The following is a 20,233-nucleotide window of genomic DNA, read 5'->3' as shown; positions in this document are numbered from 1 at the left end:
GCTGTGGGATGCGGTGACGCGTCGGTGGGCGGGCTCCGGCGGCGCGAGGAACAGAGAGCGGACTCGGGAGACATGGCGGAGGACAAATACCTGCCCGAGCTGATGGCCGAGAGGGATAGTCTCGACCCTTCCTTCGTGCACGCATCGCAGCTGCTCTCCGAAGGTGCGTTGGCCGCCGACCCGCGAGCGGGTGGGCTGATCCCGGCCGGCGGGGGCCTGCGTGGGCCTGTGGTGTAGGTCCGCGCTGTAGGCCCGGGGCCCGTGGTGCAGGTCCGGGGCCTGTGGTGCTCGCTTCAGCCCGAGCCCGGGATCGGTTCACCCCGGGAGCGCGGCATTGGGGCTCTGACGTGAGCAGCCGCGGCTATAAGGCCGGAGGCGCCGCGTGCGAGAGCCGGCGGCGCGGCCGAGAACAAAGGGCGAACCACGTGGGCCTGGGCCCGGCATCGAGGGGGAAGGGTGGAGCCCTGGGCCACGGAGGGGGGAGGGGTTGCGGGAGCGGGAGGATGCCTGGGCCCGGCCAAGAGGAGTTGGGGCGGGGGAGGCCCAGCGCCGCCCGGCGGGGATAAGGGCGGGCGGCCAGGGACGAGAGGAGGCTCAAGGACTGCTCGGTGGGAGAGGCGTGGAAGTCCGACTACGGTCCGTTGTTGTTTTGAGCCAGTGATACCCGCTCACTTGTTGCAGTAAGCACAGTGTGTCTTGGTTATTTGGCTGCGTCTTGCTTGGGACATTAAGGTTGGAAGATTAACGATTATTGCATAGAAGGACACCATTCGGTTGCTTTGGTCCGATCTTGTCTGAGGAGACAAAAGGAGTTACAGATACTAAAATCTTGATAGACGCGAAGTGCTGGAGTAACTCGGTGGACCAGGCAGCATCTTTATAGAAAAAGAATGGATGACCTTTTCGAGTTGGGGAGAGACGGGACAGGCAGTAAGGGAAGGAGAGTTATGGTTAGCAACTAGGCGATTCAGCAGGCCTAGGCAGACTGAGTGCTTGGCCAAGTTCACGCTGCTCTCACCGACGTAATGGAGGCCTCACTAGGAGCACTGAACTCAGTAGACCTTTCTCATAATCTCATCACCAGTCACATCTTTCTGTCCCATAGAGACTTCTTGGTTTCCCTTGCCACCCAGCCCTCTCTAGGTACTTTTCCACAATACCAGGAATTGTGACATAATCATACAGCTCTTTTCCATCCAGGGACTGCCAGGTGAAGCAGAGGTTCACATACATCACCCTAAACATCACCTTCTGTGTTCTTATCTGTGGCATTTTGTTTTTAACCAAGTTAGGTTTTTGGGATGGTTTCTACTTAGAGGAAACACTGTTCTGATCCTTTCATGGCCAGTGAAGTACTTACTGTTTTATAGTTGTCATGACAAGTGCCAATAAAATCTGAGAGATAAATATTGGCCCAGATGCCTACAGGAATTTGAAACTGCCATGGAATATTTTGCATTTGGCTTTTTGGGAGTTTCAGATGCTCGTATAACCCCTCAATTATATATTGTAATGAACTCCAGTCTTGAGTGCAACTTTATTTGGATAACTGAGCTGGCTGAGGCTGTGTGCTATTTATTGATACAAAATGGAAAATATTGGATGTACTCGGGTCGAACAGCATCTGGAGAGAAACCAGTCAATGATTCGCGTTGATTGCATTTCTTTAAAATAGGAATTGATTGCTGAGATTATGTTCTGATTGTTATGTGTCGACTTTAAGTCTTGCAGTAGTAGTAACTTTAATCATTTCTGCGTGGGGTGCATGTCTGTAGGATGAATGTAACTAACAGAGTTGTCATTATTGTTGGAAATGGTGTGTAATATTTTCTTGTGATGTATGTAGATTAAAAATTGAGTTGGTGGCTGGTTCCTTCAGCATGCGGCTAGGTCGCAGTCCTAGCTGAATCACAATCGTCCATTAGTGTTTTCCAACGGTGGTATGAACTCAGTAACTATCTCATCTGTTGATCCAATAATGAAAGTTAATGATTTAAAAAAAAAAAAAAAATCTAAATCAACTGCAGGCATTAAAATGTATTGCTTCTTTTATCACATTCTTGATAGCTGCTCTGAGGATAGATTAATGTTCAAGTAATATATATGCCTTTTATCACGATAAAAAGGCAAGTGGCAGAGGTGGCGTCAAAATTCTCACTGGGTTTCTAATGAGTTCACTGTAGTCATTTCTTATCCACCTGAAGAATTGTTCACTAGGCAACTTTTCTCAGCTTTGACTGCCATGGGTTCTGCAACTGGATTTTTTTGGGCTTGATTGTGTGATTTTTAAGCGGTTTTATTTCTATAGTTTAGTTAATGCCTGGCCTCTGTAATAGTAACGTTTCCCCTTCTCCCTTTTCACCTCTGGCTTTGTATTATCTGAAAATGGAAATACATTTGTTCTGTTGTATTTTAAATGTTTTGGTGTTACTTTGGATAGCTCTACAGTTTGCATAATTTTGCTCTTGTAGTTGTATTTATCATTGCTTTATGTATACTGTACTGTGAGCTTCATGGGAGCAAGGAAATTTATCCAGTGGGATGTTTGAAGCCTCGAGTAATGTACCCTGATGTATATGATTAAACTAATCTGAATCAGATGGAAGTTGACAGACTGAATGTTTAACCCGTTTTGTACAAATGCTGGACACGAGGAACTACAGATGCTGCTTGCCACGCTGCATTTATTTTTCACTTTATTTGTCAATTTTATTAGGCATCTCTAAATGTCATTACAGGCTTTATGGTAATCACATTTCTATTTAATAAATTCACTAAGTTTGTAGTGAATGTGAGACAGGAGTCCCAAATGCCACTTATTAAACTATGTATGCAGAGCAGATTATTGTTCTGCAGTTTTTTCTGCATGTTGAATGTGATGCAAGCTATATATTGCAGGGGTGTTAGTAGTAAGTAGTAAAGAGTATATTCAGATTAGTTTTGCGACGGTGTCAAAACTTATGACCAGCTCCTGAGCTTGAAAGGTATATTGTACCCTTTAGAAATATGACAACTGGTTCATTTGATGCAAACAAATACATTGACATGAGAAGAACTTAAATGATACTACTTAAACTGAGCCAGGGCACTGAAGAGTCCATTAAATCATGCTCAGCTGTTCATTTAGAATTAAGGTACATGACAATGGGCCATTTAAGAAGAAGAAAAATATTAAGTAATGGAGTTCCTTGGGTGCAAACTTCAATTTGTTTATCCCATCTGTAGTTATTGGCTGACCACTACATATATTTTTCCAAAAATCAGATTTCTACACTAAGATTTGATGTTACACAGCAATAATTTGCCATTACATTTTATGTAGTCAAAAACAGAAGTCCTGCACTTGCTGACGTAATTTGGACACCCTATCGGACAATTCACCCTGTCAATGCACACACCATGGAGAGAGAATCATTGCCTGAATTATACTGGGCAATTGTATCTTAGATTCGATTTCACAATCTGATTCCCAGTTGATATCCACAGGGATTATATAGCTATATATAAAGTGATTGACACATTTTGCTTTTGTTTAATGTTCATTCTTTAGTCAATGCTCAGACATGCTAATCCAGTATGTTTATGGCCAACGAGGATAGCCTTCTGCATTTTATACCAGGTTAGTTTTAATGTGGGCAGACAGTGGGTAGTGTTTTTGGTTGGTTTCACTGGCAGGTTATTTAGTCAATTTAAGTTTATTATCACATAAACAAGTACAGGTGCAATGAAAATCTTGCTTGCAACAGCACCGCAGGCACATAGATACAGACAAAACACAAAAACACGCATTCCACAAATTCTGCTAGAGTGAAAAGATAAAGACGTGAAGAAAGGACATTAGTGCAAGACGGGTAGAAAACAAGTCCATGGTAGTGCAAGATGTGTTTCCTTGCTCAGATAAGATTAGGGTTGTACAAATGTTTTGATGTGAAGAGGGCTGTGCCTGTGAAGGCCTCTTACATTTCTGTGTGTTGGAAAAGGAATGATGCACCAGGCCATGATGCAGCCAGTCTGAATATTTTTGACTTGATGCTGAATTCATTTAAATGTTCTGCCAAACTTGCCCACAGTGCAATGCCCTGCATCTAAAAAATTGTTCAGTAACTTAACTTTTTAAATTTAGTTTAATTTGGAGATGCAGTGTGGAAACGGGCCCTTTTACTCACCGAGTCCACACTGACCAACAATCACCCGTACACTAGTTCTATGTTAATCACATTTAGCATCCTGCACGTCTATGGAATGTGCAAGGAAATCAGAGCACGCAGGGAGTGACCACGGGGAGATCATATAAACAATCCCTTACAGATGTCACCCGTAATCATGATTGGACCTGCGTCACTAGCACTGTAAAGCAGCAGCTCTCCTGCTGCATCACTGTGCCACCCTGTAGCTAGCAAATTAGTCATACAGTGTGTAGACAGGCCATTCGGCCCAACTTGCCCACACCGATCAACATGTCCCATCTACACTAATCCCAGTTGTCTGCGTTTGGCCCATATTCATCTAAACCTGTCCTATCCATGTAACTGGAAGGTACACAAAAATGCTGGAGAAACTCAGCGGGTGCAGCAGCATCTATGGAGCGAAGGAGATAGGTAACGTTTCGGGCCGAAATCCTTCTTCAGACACCCTTCTTCTATCCATGTAACTGTTTAATTGCTGCTTAAACATTGCGATAGTCCCTGCTTCAACTACCTCCTTCAGCAGTTAGTTCCATACATCCACCACTGTTCGTGTGAAAAGATAACCCCTCGGATTCCTATAAAATCTTTCCCCCTTCACCTTAAACTTATGCCTTCTGGTTCTCGTTTTCCCCTATTCTGGGCAAGAGTCTGTTTCAGTAAGATTTCTTGAAGTAAACAGCAAAGTTTAGCATGCTGTGAGAACAATGATTGTAATTTTGAGTTTCTGTGAAAGTACATGACTTGGGCTTTGAAAGCAAGTAATGGGTAAAGATGTATTGTGAAGGATACACAAATAGACTAATGGCCAAATTTGACATGGATCCAATATGTGGTCTATTTTTAATACAATCTTCTCAGAGTAATCTGCCCTTTCTGTTTTTGGGATGCCTGCTTAGAGGGGAGTTCTTTGTATCTGAAAGGCTGATTATGATCACTCGTTATTTTGTAAACATATGCGTATATTAATGTTAAATTTAGCAATTATTTTTTATTCTGGAAGAAATTCGTTGGGGCAGAAAGTCTTGTTTCACAAGAGAAATCGGGTTATTTCAATCTAATATTGAACCTCTCAACCGCGGATGATATATCTCCAGATGTGGTGACTCACAAGAAAGGGATTTCAATTGTAAATTGGACAAAGGCCAACTCTATCTTGTCTAAAGGGTTGTGCTGCTCTTAAATCTTATTTGATGTACTCTCCTCAACACAGAATACAAAATGCTTTTCCCTGGAGTGTTTAAAAAAGAATTGCAATACTGTTGTGATACTTTAGATTTGTCCATTTTTAAATATTTTGTCATGTCTCGTTCATTTGAAAGTTTCGGTCTGTAATTTTTTTGGTAAAATATTGTGAACTTGATACCTCAAAGGTCTTATTTGGAATTCTTGTCCAGAACAAATTTCGGAAAAGGAATAATGAGAGGATTCCAGGCGGTGATCGAAAACAAATCAACTGGTCACAAAGCTAAAATCAACTGGTCACAAAGCTGTCATTGTCCTTGGTTTTTTACGAGTTTTTGCAATTACTGAGCTTTGGTATATTTGGAGTGATTTGTTGGTTTTTTAATTATTTAAACAAGGTTGCCTAGAAGGTTGCTTTTTCTTCATCGAAAATTGCAGGAGAAGTGTGTGGAAATTGCACATCTAGTTATGTAATCTGTTACTTCTGATGGGCTGGTGTTTTTTGTGCATGACAAAGTTTCTGCTTTTAAACTATTCTACCACAAAGCTTGGGTTCTAAGTGACATTCCTTGTTGCCAGGCTGCTCCATGTTCCTGTCTCCAACCTTCTGAACCCTGCGGATTGAAAAGAGATGCAATGCGCTGGTCGGGCAGCATCTCTGGAGAATATGGATAGGTGATGTTTAGGTTTGGGACACTTGTTCAAACTGATTATAGGAGGGAGGATGAGAAAGCTGAAAAAAAAGTGGGGGTGGGACAAAGCCTGGCAAGTGATAGGTGGATATAAGTGAGGGTGGGATTTGATTGTCAGATGGTTGAAAAAGTTTGAGAGATGACAAGGGGACAGAAATATGCAAGATAAGGATGTGTGAAGCCAGAAGAAGGGATATCGGTGAAGGTGGGGGGAAACTAGTGGGAGAAATGGGGGGCACAGAAAAGAGACAGCGTGCAGAACGGGGAGTTGTCATTTAAACTTGGAGAATTTACTGTTTATACCGTTGGGTTGTAAACTACCCAAGGGAATATGATAATCTAACTCCAGTTTGCACCTGGCTTCACTCTGGCAGTGGACGAGGCCCAGGAGAGAACGGCCGATATGGAAATTGATGAGTGTGCTTTAAATTCGACGGTTTGTAGAACAAAGCACAACATAAAATACAAATTTAATATAAAACCAGTCCTTTGTTCTTCTATATTCTATATAATTTAGTGGACATCTTTTTAATTATTTTGAATTTTTAATTTGCAGAAATTCAAAGATTTCAAAAAGGAGAGAAAAAAGATGAAGAAAAGAGATTCCTTGATGTTCTGACACAGAAAAACATCAAGCTTTCTGAGCGATGCCTGATACCAGTTTCACAGTTTCCAAAGGTAAGGAGGGAGGGGGCGGGGGGTTTGCTATCTGCTATTCATTGCAGAAATAACCATAGAGGGTAGATTTATGTTCAGTGCAACTGCATGAAAGCAGATCTCAGAACGGTCCAGAGGAGAGATAAGCAGATAATTAGTGATGGTGTGCTGTGACAGATAATTACTTTTGTGAATCAGGATGCCTTTTGTAGCAGGGGCCAGATGGAAATTAAAACTAATTATTTATTTACGTGGGATACAGGTATTGTCAGCAAGACCAGGAATTGTAATTCCTAATTGCTGTGTTGATTTTATTGCTTGTTTGTGCTGGGATGTGTGGAGCTGTTTGGCTTTTAAAGCTGCTCTTATTCGTGCACTTCTGATTTATACCGTGTTGAATAATTAATGATTTTGGGAGATTGGAAGCGAGTGTGTTGCAATACAGCCGCCAATCTGTTTCCAAGGTTACAATTTGTAAGTGGCTTGTTCGGTGAAGTGTCTCATTGACTATGACTTCTAACATGATGATGGTGCAGTGTCCAAGGATGTTGACCAGGCAATGTTCTCCAGGAACAGTTTTAAAAACTTAGTTGCCCAGTTACGTGGAGGCAAGTGCTGTGTCAGCATCTGAGGAAGTGTGAATTCAATGTTTAATGACATTTGTTGGCAAATTTCCCCATTTTTTGTTACGGAGGAATGGCGATTGAGTTGGGCTTGGGTAATTTCTCGAAGAAGCTACTGCAATGATGTTCTGGATCTGAGCTAAGAACAGCAATCGTCTTGCTTTGATTTTTTACTAAAGCTTGTGGGGGATTTTGGTTCATATCCTGTCTGCTGCTAAAGAGACTCACTCTAATCTCTGAATTTCAGTTCCGATCAATGCTATAATGGATCACGACTGTAATGAGATCTGGAACGATGTGATTCTGCAGCCCAAACTGGGTTGTTTGTTCATATCAGCAATGAATGCCCTTCTATTTAATCTGGTAGAGTAGTTATTGCCAACGTTGCAATTGTACTACTTGTGGACAAGATATGACATGACACATCTGTTTTTATCGGCTGCATACTAGTGTGTACAGCAAGGTTGGTGGCATCACTATTTCTAGATCACCTGTGGCATTGTTGGTGTGTGTATTGGTTGTATGCATCTTCAGGTTAGTGGGGCTTTGTATTATTTTTTTTAATTGTCTGGGACTTGCAAGTTCCTTTACTTGTCATTTTGCATTTTCATCATTATTCCCATTGTTTTGAAGAATTAAGGAAAATAATGCCCTGTGGGGTTGAAGAAAGTAGAATACAATTGTGATTTCCACTTGGCTTCTGCTTTATATGGATAGTTAAATATTGTATGAAGATTGTGTGAGTTTAGAATGTCATTGTCTTTAATGCCTTGATATTTTAAAGCACTTTATAGCCAATTTATTTTAAATCTCGTAATGGTTATAATGCTATTTTGCATTAACATTTCTTATTTCTGCAGTTCAACTTTGTAGGGAAACTACTTGGACCGAGGGGAAATTCATTGAAACGGCTACAAGAAGACACTGGCACAAAAATGTCCATCCTTGGGAAAGGCTCAATGAGAGATAAGGCCAAGGTACGTTTACTTTACTGGATAGAGATCCAGTAAATATCCAGATTAATTGGAATTGTAGTGGTTTATTATTGTCACATTTACAGAGATACAGAGGGAAAACTTTTACTTTAGTGTGCTATGCAGGTAAGTTATCCATACTTGTGTACAACGGTATGTGTAAAAAGAGATGGGGAACAGAGTGTAGAATTTAGTGCTAAAGCTACAAAAAGCGTAAGGATTGCAGCAAAGTAGATTTGGGGATTGTAAGTACATCACTACTTAGAAACATATAAAATTCTTAAAAGCTCGATGCAGGAAAAATGTTCCCGATGTTGGGGGAGTCCTGAACGAGGGGTCACAGTTTAAGAGTATGCGGTAGGCCATTTAGGACTAAATGGGGGAAAAACGTTTTCACCCAGAGAGTTGTGAATTTGTGGAATTCTCTGCCACCGAAGGCAGTGAAGGCCAATTCACTGGATGTTTTCAAGAGGGAGTTAGATTTAGCTCTTAGGGCTAAGGGAAATGGGGGAAAAGCAGGAACGGCGTACTGATTTTAGATGATCAGCCGAGATCATAATGAATGGCGGTGCTAGTTCAAAGGACCGAATGGCCTACTCCTGCACCTATTTTTCTATCTATTAGCTTATGTTTCTATTATGAGATTATTAGACAATAGGTGCAGGAGTAGGCCATTCAGCCTGTCGAGCCAGAACCGCCATTCAATGCGATCATGGCTGATCATCCCCAATCAGTACCCCGTTCCTGCCTTCTCCCCATATCCTCTGACTCCCGCCATCCCGGGAGTCAGCCTTGTAAACCTACGCTGCACTCCCTCATTAGCAAGAATGTCCTTCAAATTAGGGGACCAAAACTGCACACAATACTCCAGGTGTGGTCTCAGTAGGGCCCTATACAACTGCAGAAGGACCTCTTTGCTCCTATACTCAACTCCTCTTGTTATGAAGGCCAACATGCCATTCGCTTTCTTCACTGCCTGCTGAATGTGCATGCTTACTTTCATTGACTGATGAACAAGGACCCCCAGATCCCGTTGTACTTCCCCTTTTCCCAACTTGACACCATTTAGATAATAATCTGCCTTCCTGTTTTTGCTACCATTAGCTGAGAGGTCCAATCAAGAGTCTGGCAACATCAGGGAAGAAGCTGTTCTTGAATCCAGCGGTATGTGCTTCCAAGCTTTGTATCTTCTGCCTGACGAGGGAGGGGAGCTGCAAAGGTTGTTCTCTGGGTAACTGATAGAATCTAAATAGTGACCCCGGGCTTCAAGTTCACTTTTCCAGTGGGATAATAGCATTCTTTTAGCTGCAACAGTCTTGCATTAATCTGTTAGATGTTTGAGGGTCCGTTGGAAAACCTAATAAGTTGAGTGGACTTTGAGTGGATATTGCAGGTGTAAAAATTTTGGATCTCGTGTTATATTTGATTAATTGCTGTTCTGAGAGTATTACATCAGGTTTTGTTTCGATCTGTTCACTTGCTGATAAGGTCATTAAGAGTCAAGAGTTTTATTGTCGTGTCCCAGATAGGACAATGGAATTCTTACTTGCTACAGCACAACAGAATATGTAATCATAATACATACAAAACGGAAGATGAAAGTTTAGTGTGTCTATAGACCATAGACCATATATACGCAATAAATAAACAGATATAGTGCAATGGTAATAATAGACTGTTATTGTTCAGAGCTTATTTGGTGTTGTGTTTAATAGCCTGCTGGCTGTGGGGAAGAAGCTGTTCCTGAACCTGGATGTTACAGATTTCAGGCTCCTGTACCTTCTTCCCGATGGCAACGGTGAGATGAGTGTGTGACCAGGATGGTGTGGGTCTTTGATGATGTTGGCAGCCTTTTTGAGGCAGCAACTGCGATAGATCCCATCGATGGTGGGGAGGTCAGAGCCGGTGATGGACTGGGCAGTGGTCACAACTTTCTAGTCTTTTCCGCTCCTGGACATTCAAGTTGCCGTACCAGGCCACGATGCAGCCAGTCAGTATGCTCTCTACTTTGCACCTGTCGAAGTTTGAGCGAGTCCTCCTTGACATACCGACTCTCTGTAATCTTCTCAGGAAGTAGAGGCGCTGATATGTCTTCTTTATAATTGCATCAGTGTGCTGGGACCAGGAAAGATCTTTGGAAATATTCACGCCCAGGAATTTGAAGTTTTTTTACCCTTTTCACCATATAAACGGGGATGTGGGTCCCTATCCTATCCCTTCCGAAGTCCACAATCAGTTCCTTGGTTTTGCTGGTGTTGAGAGCCAGGTTGTTGTGCTGGCACCATTTGGTTTTTAAGATTGTTGTGCAAGAAAGATCGAGTGGAATGGGTTGAGAATTGAAGTATAGATTTTAGATTCTAGATTTTAACAAATGTTTGTGATATTTTGGGAGGGACAGTATGGAATATGGTTGTTTCTCTCCCTGAATTAATTCCTTAAATTCGAGCACAGCAAAGACACTGAGGTAGGACAGCATCGATATACTTGTGTAACTCTGCGTAGATTAAAATTCTTAGTACCACTCTGTTAAATAATCTCGTATTACAATTTGATTTTGAAAGTAGTCATTTGACAGTTAATCGATAATTGTGCTTATTTTATCTGTCATGCTTGTTTTTGTCTTTTTTCTCATTTCATTAGGAAGACGAGCTTCGTAAAGGAGAAGAAGCTAAGTATGCACACTTGAACTGTGATCTGCACGTTCTTGTTGAAGTCTTTGCACCTCCTACTGAAGCATATTCACGAATGTACCATGCAATGGAGAAGCTTAAAAAATTTCTTGTACCCGTGAGTCCTTTTTGCTTTGTGCTAACGAGATGCATGCAACAGGGTTGTTCCCACGTGAGCTTCAGGCTTCTGCTTTACCTCATTGTGCTAACCATCCCTGAGAGTGAATTGAATGAATGATACACTTGTGCAAAAGGAATTGGGAAAACAAGTACATGGTAGTGCAAAAGATGGTCTGAAGTATTTCATTGCCGAGTGGTGATCAGTTCAAGAACCTGATAGCTGGAGGAAAGTAGCTGTTCCTGAACCTGGTGGTGTGCGACTTGAGGCCTCTGTATTACCTGCTCAATGGTAGCAGTAAGAAGACAGTCTTACTTGGATGGTGGGGTTCTTTGATTTCCGACGCTGACTTGAGGCTATGCCTCACGAGCGCTTGTTGGTGGAGAGGACAGTCCCCCGATGGATCAGGCTGAGTCCACCAATTGGCTGTACCAAGAATTGCTGGACTTGGCCATGATGCAGCTTTTGGGATACATTCTAAAGTGCATCTGTAGAAGTAGGTTAGCGTATTTAGTGACATGCCAAATCTTTTTAAACTTATGAGAGGGTCTATTGTTTGCAACTATGATTTCTGTTGATCATGATAAGGTTACTCGAGTCTATTGGTCCAGATTATCTTAGTGATGCCTTGTGACAGCGTTACTGCTTACCATGTGTTCACATGGTGACGGGCTAAATAAAATCTGGAGGTTGGGCACATTGTCTGTTTCCTGCATTTCAGATAACCTTCACTGAACTACCTGTTCTGGATAAGGTTTAAACTCGGAGGTCCTCATGACATCAAAGGGATAATTATTGTTATCACTGCTACATTAAGGGTAGTCGCATGTACGTCTGACGAAAACGTGTATTTGTTAGTGCATTTTCTTTTAAGTTGAATGTAATCTTGCTGGACATGCAGGAACTGCTACCAGAGATGCGTGTGATGGAGAATAAACTACCCTAATCCAGCCACTGAGATCGGCACAGGAAGAAGTCGGAAAATATTGTACTTGTAACTCAGTTATGACCAAATAACTAGGGGGGATGGGGGGGGAGCTTGAATGATGTCTCAAAGATGGATGTTGAAAGGGGGGTGTAAGGTTTAATTCTCTGTCATTGACTTGTAATTCTGTTGTGTGTTAATAGGACTACAATGATGAAATAAGACAGGAGCAGCTGACTGAGCTGGCATACTTGAATGGCGGGCAAGATGCATCCCGCGGGAGAGGTGTACGTGGCCGCGGCGCTCCGCCTCTACCATTTGCAAGGTAATGGTTAAGAAAGACTGATTGCTACGGATGTAATAGTCCAGGGAGTGTGCCTCATTAGTTGTAAGCATAATTTATTTTCTATCCATTGTGTGGGCTTAGTCAATTGAAGATGTCTTTTCGCATCTTCAGAAATAACTTAAAAATACGTTCCTTTTCCTCCCTTCCTGCGTGGACATGCATTCACAAGGCTTGACTGGGAAACTAAAATTCTACCTGTTTGAGAGAACTATTTTTTGCCATGTTGCTACTATGCATGAAGTAGTATGTGCATGTCTGTACAAAGTATGAATGATAATGCTATACAGCACTGGAGAAGCATTATCCAGAGTTACAGCTGTGGTGATGGAGTCGTGGTAAGCCCATAGTAATACCAATGTTGAGCATTAACAGTCGCCCCAAACCTTGCATTACTTGTTGAATCGTCTCTCCAACCATTCAAGTGGCACCTGTTCTTCTACCTGGACTAATGCACAGACAATATCATTTGAAACGGCAGGCTTTTCCAGCTGATTTGTGTTGCATATATTGTCGACTGCATAAATGGCCTGCTGTAATTGTGCCTGAAGCACCTCTCAATATTTCTCTTGGATTCTGCTGACAAGATCAGCGAGGCTTTTGTCCTGTCTTTGGGCTTCTGGCTGAGGGTGTTGTCCTTTCACCTTTTCTTTAAAGGGTCGGTGTGTTTTGTTTTTGCAGGGGCCGTGGTGTGGCGCCACCCCCACCTTCCCCTCAATACGGACCACGAGGTGCGATGACGCGTGGAGCAGTTGTGAGGGGAGCCCCTGGAGGCCACAGAGAGGTGGCGAGTGGGCGCGGTGTCGCCCCAGCACAGAGGGGTGCCCCAGCGCCTCGAGGCCGGGGGACACCTGCAGTGTACAGGCAGCCACTCCACCCGCCGCCTGCTCAGGAGAGCTATGATGAATATGTAAGTCCCTTAATTATACTGCAGTGCCTTTTGGAGAGTATGTTTAAAGGAACATTTTTACGTTGGGATACTGATCGTATAGCCTCTCGTCTATCTATAAAGAACAGAATAGCGCAGGACATGAACATACCCTTCAACCTACAAAGTCCATGTCAATTTAAACTGCACCTACCTACAAGATCCTTGCCTTTCCATTGCTTGATGTTGCTCTCGTTTCTGCCTCCATCAGCTCTTTGGAAGTGTTCCAGGCAACTACTGTTCTTTGATGAACTTGCATCTCAAATCTCCTATGGACTTCTCCTCTTGCCTTAAAACTATATTGAAATTTCCACCCTGGGAACAAAAACTCTGACCTATCTATTCTTCTTATAATCTTCTTGCCCCACTTCCTTGCGCTCTGGGAAAAACAATACCAGTTTGTGCAACTGCTTCTATAGCTAATACCCTGTAATCCAGTCAACATCCTGGTGAACCTCTTCTGTGCCTTCTCCCACGCATCCTTCCTGTAATGGGGTAACCAGAACTGCACAATTGAAAGTCTAGCTTGGATTTGAGATTATGATGCAGCAGAAAGCTATTAAGCCCATTGTGTCTCCGCTACTCTACAGGTTTGCCCATCTTCTTAACGTGAGTGTTGAATCTTCAATGTCTTTAATTATTTCTAAGTTTGACGGAGCTTTCTATCTCTATCTGTTCAGAAGAGAGTACCAGATCACAGCTGCCCTCTGGTGGTGGACAGGAAATCCTCACTCCATTGTCATTGGTGCATTAATTGTTAAGTCGATGCTCCCTCTGTTAAAAGGAATTGGGTCATTCTGTTGCAGACTACCTAAACCGCTCATAATTCTACAAGCCCCAGTAACAAAGTTCAATTATCTTTGACATAATCCAAGATACTGTTATTCCTCCATTCCATTCAATATACTCCCATTTATTAATTTTCCCTTGTATTGTTGCCCCAGCCCAAATGTATTACCTTGTACTCCTCTGCCTAACTAATCAGACTGTGTATATCTTTATCTAATTGTCTCCCCTTTCCTAACCAATGGGTTGATTTTAGTTTTATCCAAGTATCTTTATTGTGCCCCTGACATCTAAGTGTCTCATTAATATATAATAGGAGTATGAGACACAAGGTGTGTCAAAAGATACAACCTGCAACTCAAGTTCCCATTGTCTTTGCATTGACTATGGTACTACGATCTGAGGTTCATCTGAGGCTGCTTTCTCAGAACTTGACTAATCTAGTAATGACTGGAAAGCTCAGGTATGTGCAATGAAATGCAGCCTGACAACTAGTCATACGGATGCAAAACATTGTGGAAGATATTAACAAAGGCAAGAGACTTAGAGGTGATGATGAAAGGATATAGTGATGGGGCTGTCCCATTGAGGCGATGTTTCAGGCCTGGAACGGTGACTGTCACAGTGGAAGGCGCGCGCGCGCTCACACACACACACACACACACACACACACACACACACACACACACACACACACACACACACACGACACACACACACACTCTCTCTCTCTCTCTCCCCCTCCCCCCCCCCTCTTCCCCCTCCCCCTCCCCCAAGCCAATCTCCTTGTAAATAAAATTCTCCATCTCTTGTCAGCATCCCCATGTAAATCTCCTCAGCACCTCAGTGTTTCACATCCTTCCTTGAATATATTGACCAGATGTGTAGTCAGTACTTGTAGCCCAATTGACCTCCCTTTTCTTGTATCCATATATAGGCATGTCACTATTTATGTTCCCTTGCAGCATTTGCCTCCACATTTCTGTGCACTTCCAATTCTGTATAAGACACAAAGTGCTTTAGTAACTCAGTGGGTCAGGCCGCATCTCTGGAGAACAAATAGAATGCTGATATTTTGGGTCGGGACCCTATATCATACTGATTCAGTCTGAAAAGGGATCCTGACCCGAAAGGTCATTTATCCATCTTCTCCGAAGATGCTACCTGACCTGCTGAGTTATTCCAGCACGTTGTCATTTTTGGTAAACCAGCATCTGCAGTTCCTTATTTCTATTCTGTATAGTTGTGCTTGGGTTCATTTTCACATGTGTGATGTGCATAGCTCTGCACAGTGGCATTTGAGGTACTGAAATTTGAAAGTGAAGTGTTAAATGGTGAATAGTTGCCACTGTCCCTCCAGACCAAGACGTAGCACAGAACTTTAGGTTAGAACAGAGCTGACTAATACAACTTGTTTTTCAACATTGCAGGGCTACGATGATGGCTATTCAGAACAAAATTATGATAATTATGAAAACTATTATGATCAAGCACAGGGGTAAGTGGAGTTGGGTGTTATATTTTATAGTTCTGATCATAAGGATATGTGCACTCTTTCACTCTGATTTGTATTGGCATTTTAGTTCGGTATAATGCAGTGTTATGGGGGTGTTTCCATTATTAAAAGTCACAGCCCATATCTAAATTTGTTGGTCTCAAATCCAGAGTAGCTAATGAACATTAGCCTGAGATAAGTGCGCTGTTGCTTTGACCATATTTGCAATGCATTGATATTTGACTTGGTATTATGTTTGTAGCGATGCTGAATATTTTGACTATGGACATGGTGAAGCACAGGATACATATGACGATTATGGTGAGTGAATTACAATTATACCTTTTTGAAAATGATCCAATTCATGTGTATTTGACGTAAAAAGCACCAATTTTGGTCTGCCTGTGTTAAATTAATTGTGTAATTGACAGGTGTTGGATTTTTTACTTGCTGAGATATCAAAGGCAGTAAACATTGTTATTTAGCGGCTCATTATTTTTCCCATCATACCAGGGAGATTTTGCTTTAGACATTCAGACATTGTGCAAGTTGCCAAACTGCTCCATTTTCTCTGGTACTTTATTCTGTTTCTGACCTAGCATTGTGGTTCAGGCCTATCTTATAGAAAGTTGTCATGTTTATATCATGTTCAAGATAAAATTAGATTTAGGTTGATGGAACATTATTTTGTGCTCCAGAATCAGGACAAATGGGCCAAGGCCGTGCAGCCTTAAGACCTGTGCCACAACCGCTTTTTCAAGAATTAAGTGAGTGTCATCTTGAAAATGTTGCTTAAACTTGTCATCTGTATATAAATGCCATCTTGGGGCTTGATAACTCCCTGATGTCCTCTGTTGTATTTGCACACGTAGGTCTATGCTTTGTTTTCTTGCTCTTTGCTGCCCATCTCTCTTGGTTATTGAAGGGCTATTTGCTTATTGTGGGGAAGTTGACTGGCCAAAATATTTTCACTTTCATGTTGGGAATTCTACATTGGCATAATGTCACTCGAACTGTCAGAAGATCATGTGATAAGAGCAGAATTAGGCCTTTCAGCATTCTACTCCGCCATTCAATCATGGCTGAACTATCTCTCCCTCCTAAGCTCATTCTCCTGCCTTCTCCCCATAACCTCTGACACCTGTACTAATCAGGAATCTATCTCTGTCTTGTATGTATACACTGACTTTGCCTCCACAGCCTTTTGTGGCAAAGAATTCCACAGATTCACCACCCTTTGACTAAAGAAATTCCTCATCTCCTTCCTAAAAGAATGTTCTTTAATTCTGAGGCTATCACCTGGACACTCCCACTAGTGGAAACATCCTATCCACATCCACTGTATCCAAGCCTTTCACTATTCTGTGTGTTTCAATCAGGTCCCTCATCATTCTTCTAAACTCCAGACAATAGAGGCTCAGCGCCCAGTGTCAAACGCTCATCATATGTTAACCTACTCATTCCTGGGATCATTCTTATAAACCACCTCTGGAACCTCTCCAGAACCAGCACATCCTTCCTCCAATATGGTTCCTCCAACATTGTTCACAATATTCCAAATGCAGCCTTACCAGTGCCTTATAGAGCCTCAGCATTACATCCCTGCTTTTGAAGCCCTCTAAATAAATGCAAGCATTGCGTTTGATTTCTTTACTACTGATTTGACTTGCAGATTAACAATTGGGCACTTTTTGGGAATCCAGCACTCCCATATTCCTTTGCACCTCTGATTTCTGGATTCTCTCCCCATTTAGAAAATAATCTATGCCTTTATTCCTACTACTTTGCTACACTATTTCTTAGGATTGCATTTGCCCTGCAGAAGGTGGTTTGCATTAAATGTTGTTAGTCATTCAGGTGGATTTATTGTAACCTGTGGCCATCTTTACTTTGTGACGTAATCTTCTATTGATGTTTTGGACATTGGGTACATACCCTTCTCAACAAAGTAAATTGTTCTACAGGCCAGGAAGATTGGAGTGCAGGACGAGCCAACAGGAAGGCACCAGTAAGGCCACTCAAGAGAATGTACAGAGAACATCCCTATGGGCGATACTAAGAGCAGCCCCTGACCGTGCGCCCTTATACATTGCTTCAATCTTCTATGGTCACCATCTTGTTATCAACTGTGAGACAAGTAATAGTCCATTTGTTTTCTACTCTGGAAATTTATTGGGTGGACTGATTTATGTACATGTTTAGGTAATTAGAACCCATGATAGTGCAACTCTGGCATGATTGTTTCAATAAATTAGTGGGCAGTAAGTTCTCAAATGATTAGAATGCTTTGTTTTTATACTGTTGCTGCATCTGTCAATTTATATGTATGTGTAAAGATGGCTTTTATTTGCCATTTGATTTTAATTCTGCTGTGTAGGTATTTTTAGGCTTGTTTACCTAGACACTTCTGTTAATTCAGTTTAGACAATGTTTAAACTGATCTGGAGTTGCAGAATTCAATTGGATTACATGAGCTGCATTTCAAACTTGTCAAGTTAAATCAAATTGTTGCCACATTCCACTCACTTGCCTCGCTACAGATCTGTTCATAGTAATGAAGCTTTGCCAATCTCTTTGCTATTACCTATTCTTAGTGTTTGGAGCCTGTATAAATCCCTTGTTTTAAGCCTAATAAGTGTGTCAGTGTTTGACAAAGGATCTCTTAACCAGGAGAGCAAGTTTTTATAAAGGGATGTTACGTACATTTGATTTTTGATTTGTTCTTTTTCCAAAGACCCTCCCAAGGTTTGCGTGTTGGCAATTCATTAGAATTTGCCATGGCATCTTTTTCATTTCTGCTGGAAGGGAAATTTGTCAACATTTTAATTAAAAAAAAAAAAAAAAAATTGCTTCCAGCTTGCAGAAAGCTTGGTTGCAATCTTTGCTCGTTATGTGGGATTGTTCAATGCAGGTGGCTTCTTAGAGCACCATTTTAGTTTTTGGTATGAATTGATTTGGATTACAAAAAATATGTACTTGTCCAAATTGCTTATTATTCTCGAAAGGACCGTCCGTGACAGTCATTCAGCTCACGGTGCCTGATCTCAGCTCTTATGTTATTTTGCATTTTAATTAAGTTTAGGTAACTGGCCAAGCAGCTGCAGTAATATATTTGTCAACACTGCTAGGAGGCATTGCAAGAAATGTGGTAGTGAGGGTAGGGAGATTTTACTTTCCTCTGGCTGATCTTCCTGAAGCTTGGGGTTACCCAACCTCAGAAGCTGTACACATGTCTCCACAGCAATTACTGAACATTAATGATGTTGAAGAAAACATTTTGAAGGACGTTTGACACCATTATTTTAGCACATGGGTAGGTTTTGGGCATTTGCTTTAGGGTTTTTGTGTTGGATCTGTAGGAACCTAATTTTCATGGAGAATGTCTGTCACTTTGTACAAAAGTGTTTCAAGTGTTTGGGTAGCTGGGATCTTGTATTCAGGCATTTATAGTAATTTAAGAGGTGAACATTTAGCAAAAATTATGGTCCATCATGTGAGAAATAATTCTGGAAGCTAGTGGATTTTCTTCATTCCATTCCCCATTTTCCAAAATGCTACTTTTTCCATTTCCCCTCAGTGCTTCTGGCAAACTTCGAGAGGGTCTTACTGCTAATGTAAAAAGGGACACTGCAGCTAAAATTGAGTTTGTGTGTTGTTGGAAGTTTATAACCACAAATGTCTGTTATCCTTAATCTGTGCCTGGACATAAATATGCATTACACTCCTTGTGTGAGCCTGCCTAAATAGGTAGCTAAACATTTGTCCGACACAATTGCACCAGTTTGTCAATAAAGTTTAATTCTTTTGTATAGAACTAAACCGAATTCCCTCTTTTCCTTAGAAATAAAATCTTTCTGTTCCTGCAGTACAATAAACATTTCAATATATAAATTTAAAGACCTTGGTGTTCAAATGATTTCTTTTTACCAAAAAAAAATAGCTTGGTTAAAGTCCTTGGATTGAGATGAAAGTTAAAAGAAAACCGGTTAAACCTGTTGCATGTATTTTGGTTAATATGTACAGTAACGGTGAAATAAACACACAAATGGTTTCATCTTGCTAAAATAAATACAGCGGATTTGTTTATGCCTGCATTTTATGTGAACAAAACCTAAAGAAGATAGAGGTAAGACCACTGCTTTGACATAAATTGTTAAAAGACAAAATATTCCTTATAGATTCTTTATTGCGACTAACAACGTTAATATCGTACGTTTGATATTACGCCAAACCGGGGTCCTGGGTAATTCAGTGTTTGGAGTCCAATAACCGATGTCACAGTTAACAAACACCAAACAAAAAAACGCACGAGGTTAATGAATACAAAAAGTTAATGTCTTTCTATATTGAGTTTTAAAATGTATTTGCAATTTTCAGTGTTAATGTGACTAAGTCTCGGCAATCCCAGTCAGTTTACAGGGCTCAATGTCTTTATGATGAAATGAAAGATGATGGCTGATTTTTTTAAAGGAATATTTCGCAGGACGGATGACTAAACCTTAACCACCTCGCAAAATGCACAAGGTAACCGTAATGAGACATCTCTAATTTTAAGGCACTGATGTGTATATACAACCTTTCTTGGTAACTATTACAGTTATAAATGGTTAAAAATGTAAACTTCCAAACATTAAAATAGGAAAATAGGCATATA

The 20,233-nt window shown here is 41.4% G+C and overlaps 1 protein-coding gene across 2 annotated transcripts; it reads left to right on the top strand.

The window, feature by feature from the left end:
- LOC116988630 (KH domain-containing, RNA-binding, signal transduction-associated protein 2-like) lies at positions 1 to 19,479 on the top strand. Of its 2 annotated transcripts, XM_033045503.1 has the most exons (11): positions 1 to 163; positions 6,618 to 6,739; positions 8,202 to 8,318; positions 9,420 to 9,479; positions 10,956 to 11,102; positions 12,231 to 12,352; positions 13,052 to 13,280; positions 15,515 to 15,582; positions 15,842 to 15,900; positions 16,278 to 16,346; positions 17,544 to 19,479. In XM_033045503.1, exons 1-11 carry the CDS (start codon positions 73 to 75, stop codon positions 17,636 to 17,638), a joined length of 1,179 nt encoding a protein of 392 aa, XP_032901394.1. In that variant the 5' UTR covers positions 1 to 72; the 3' UTR covers positions 17,639 to 19,479. The 2 variants fall into 2 exon arrangements, with proteins under 2 accessions (XP_032901394.1, XP_032901395.1); XM_033045504.1 differs by lacking the exon at positions 9,420 to 9,479 and having other exon boundaries at positions 9 to 163.
- Positions 19,480 to 20,233: the final 754 nt, after the last annotated feature.

Source organism: Amblyraja radiata, chromosome 27, assembly GCF_010909765.2.
Source record: "Amblyraja radiata isolate CabotCenter1 chromosome 27, sAmbRad1.1.pri, whole genome shotgun sequence".
Classification (NCBI taxonomy): Eukaryota; Metazoa; Chordata; class Chondrichthyes; order Rajiformes; family Rajidae; genus Amblyraja; species Amblyraja radiata.
Note: the sequence above shows the minus strand (reverse complement) of the source record. Positions and strands in the feature narration are given on the sequence as shown.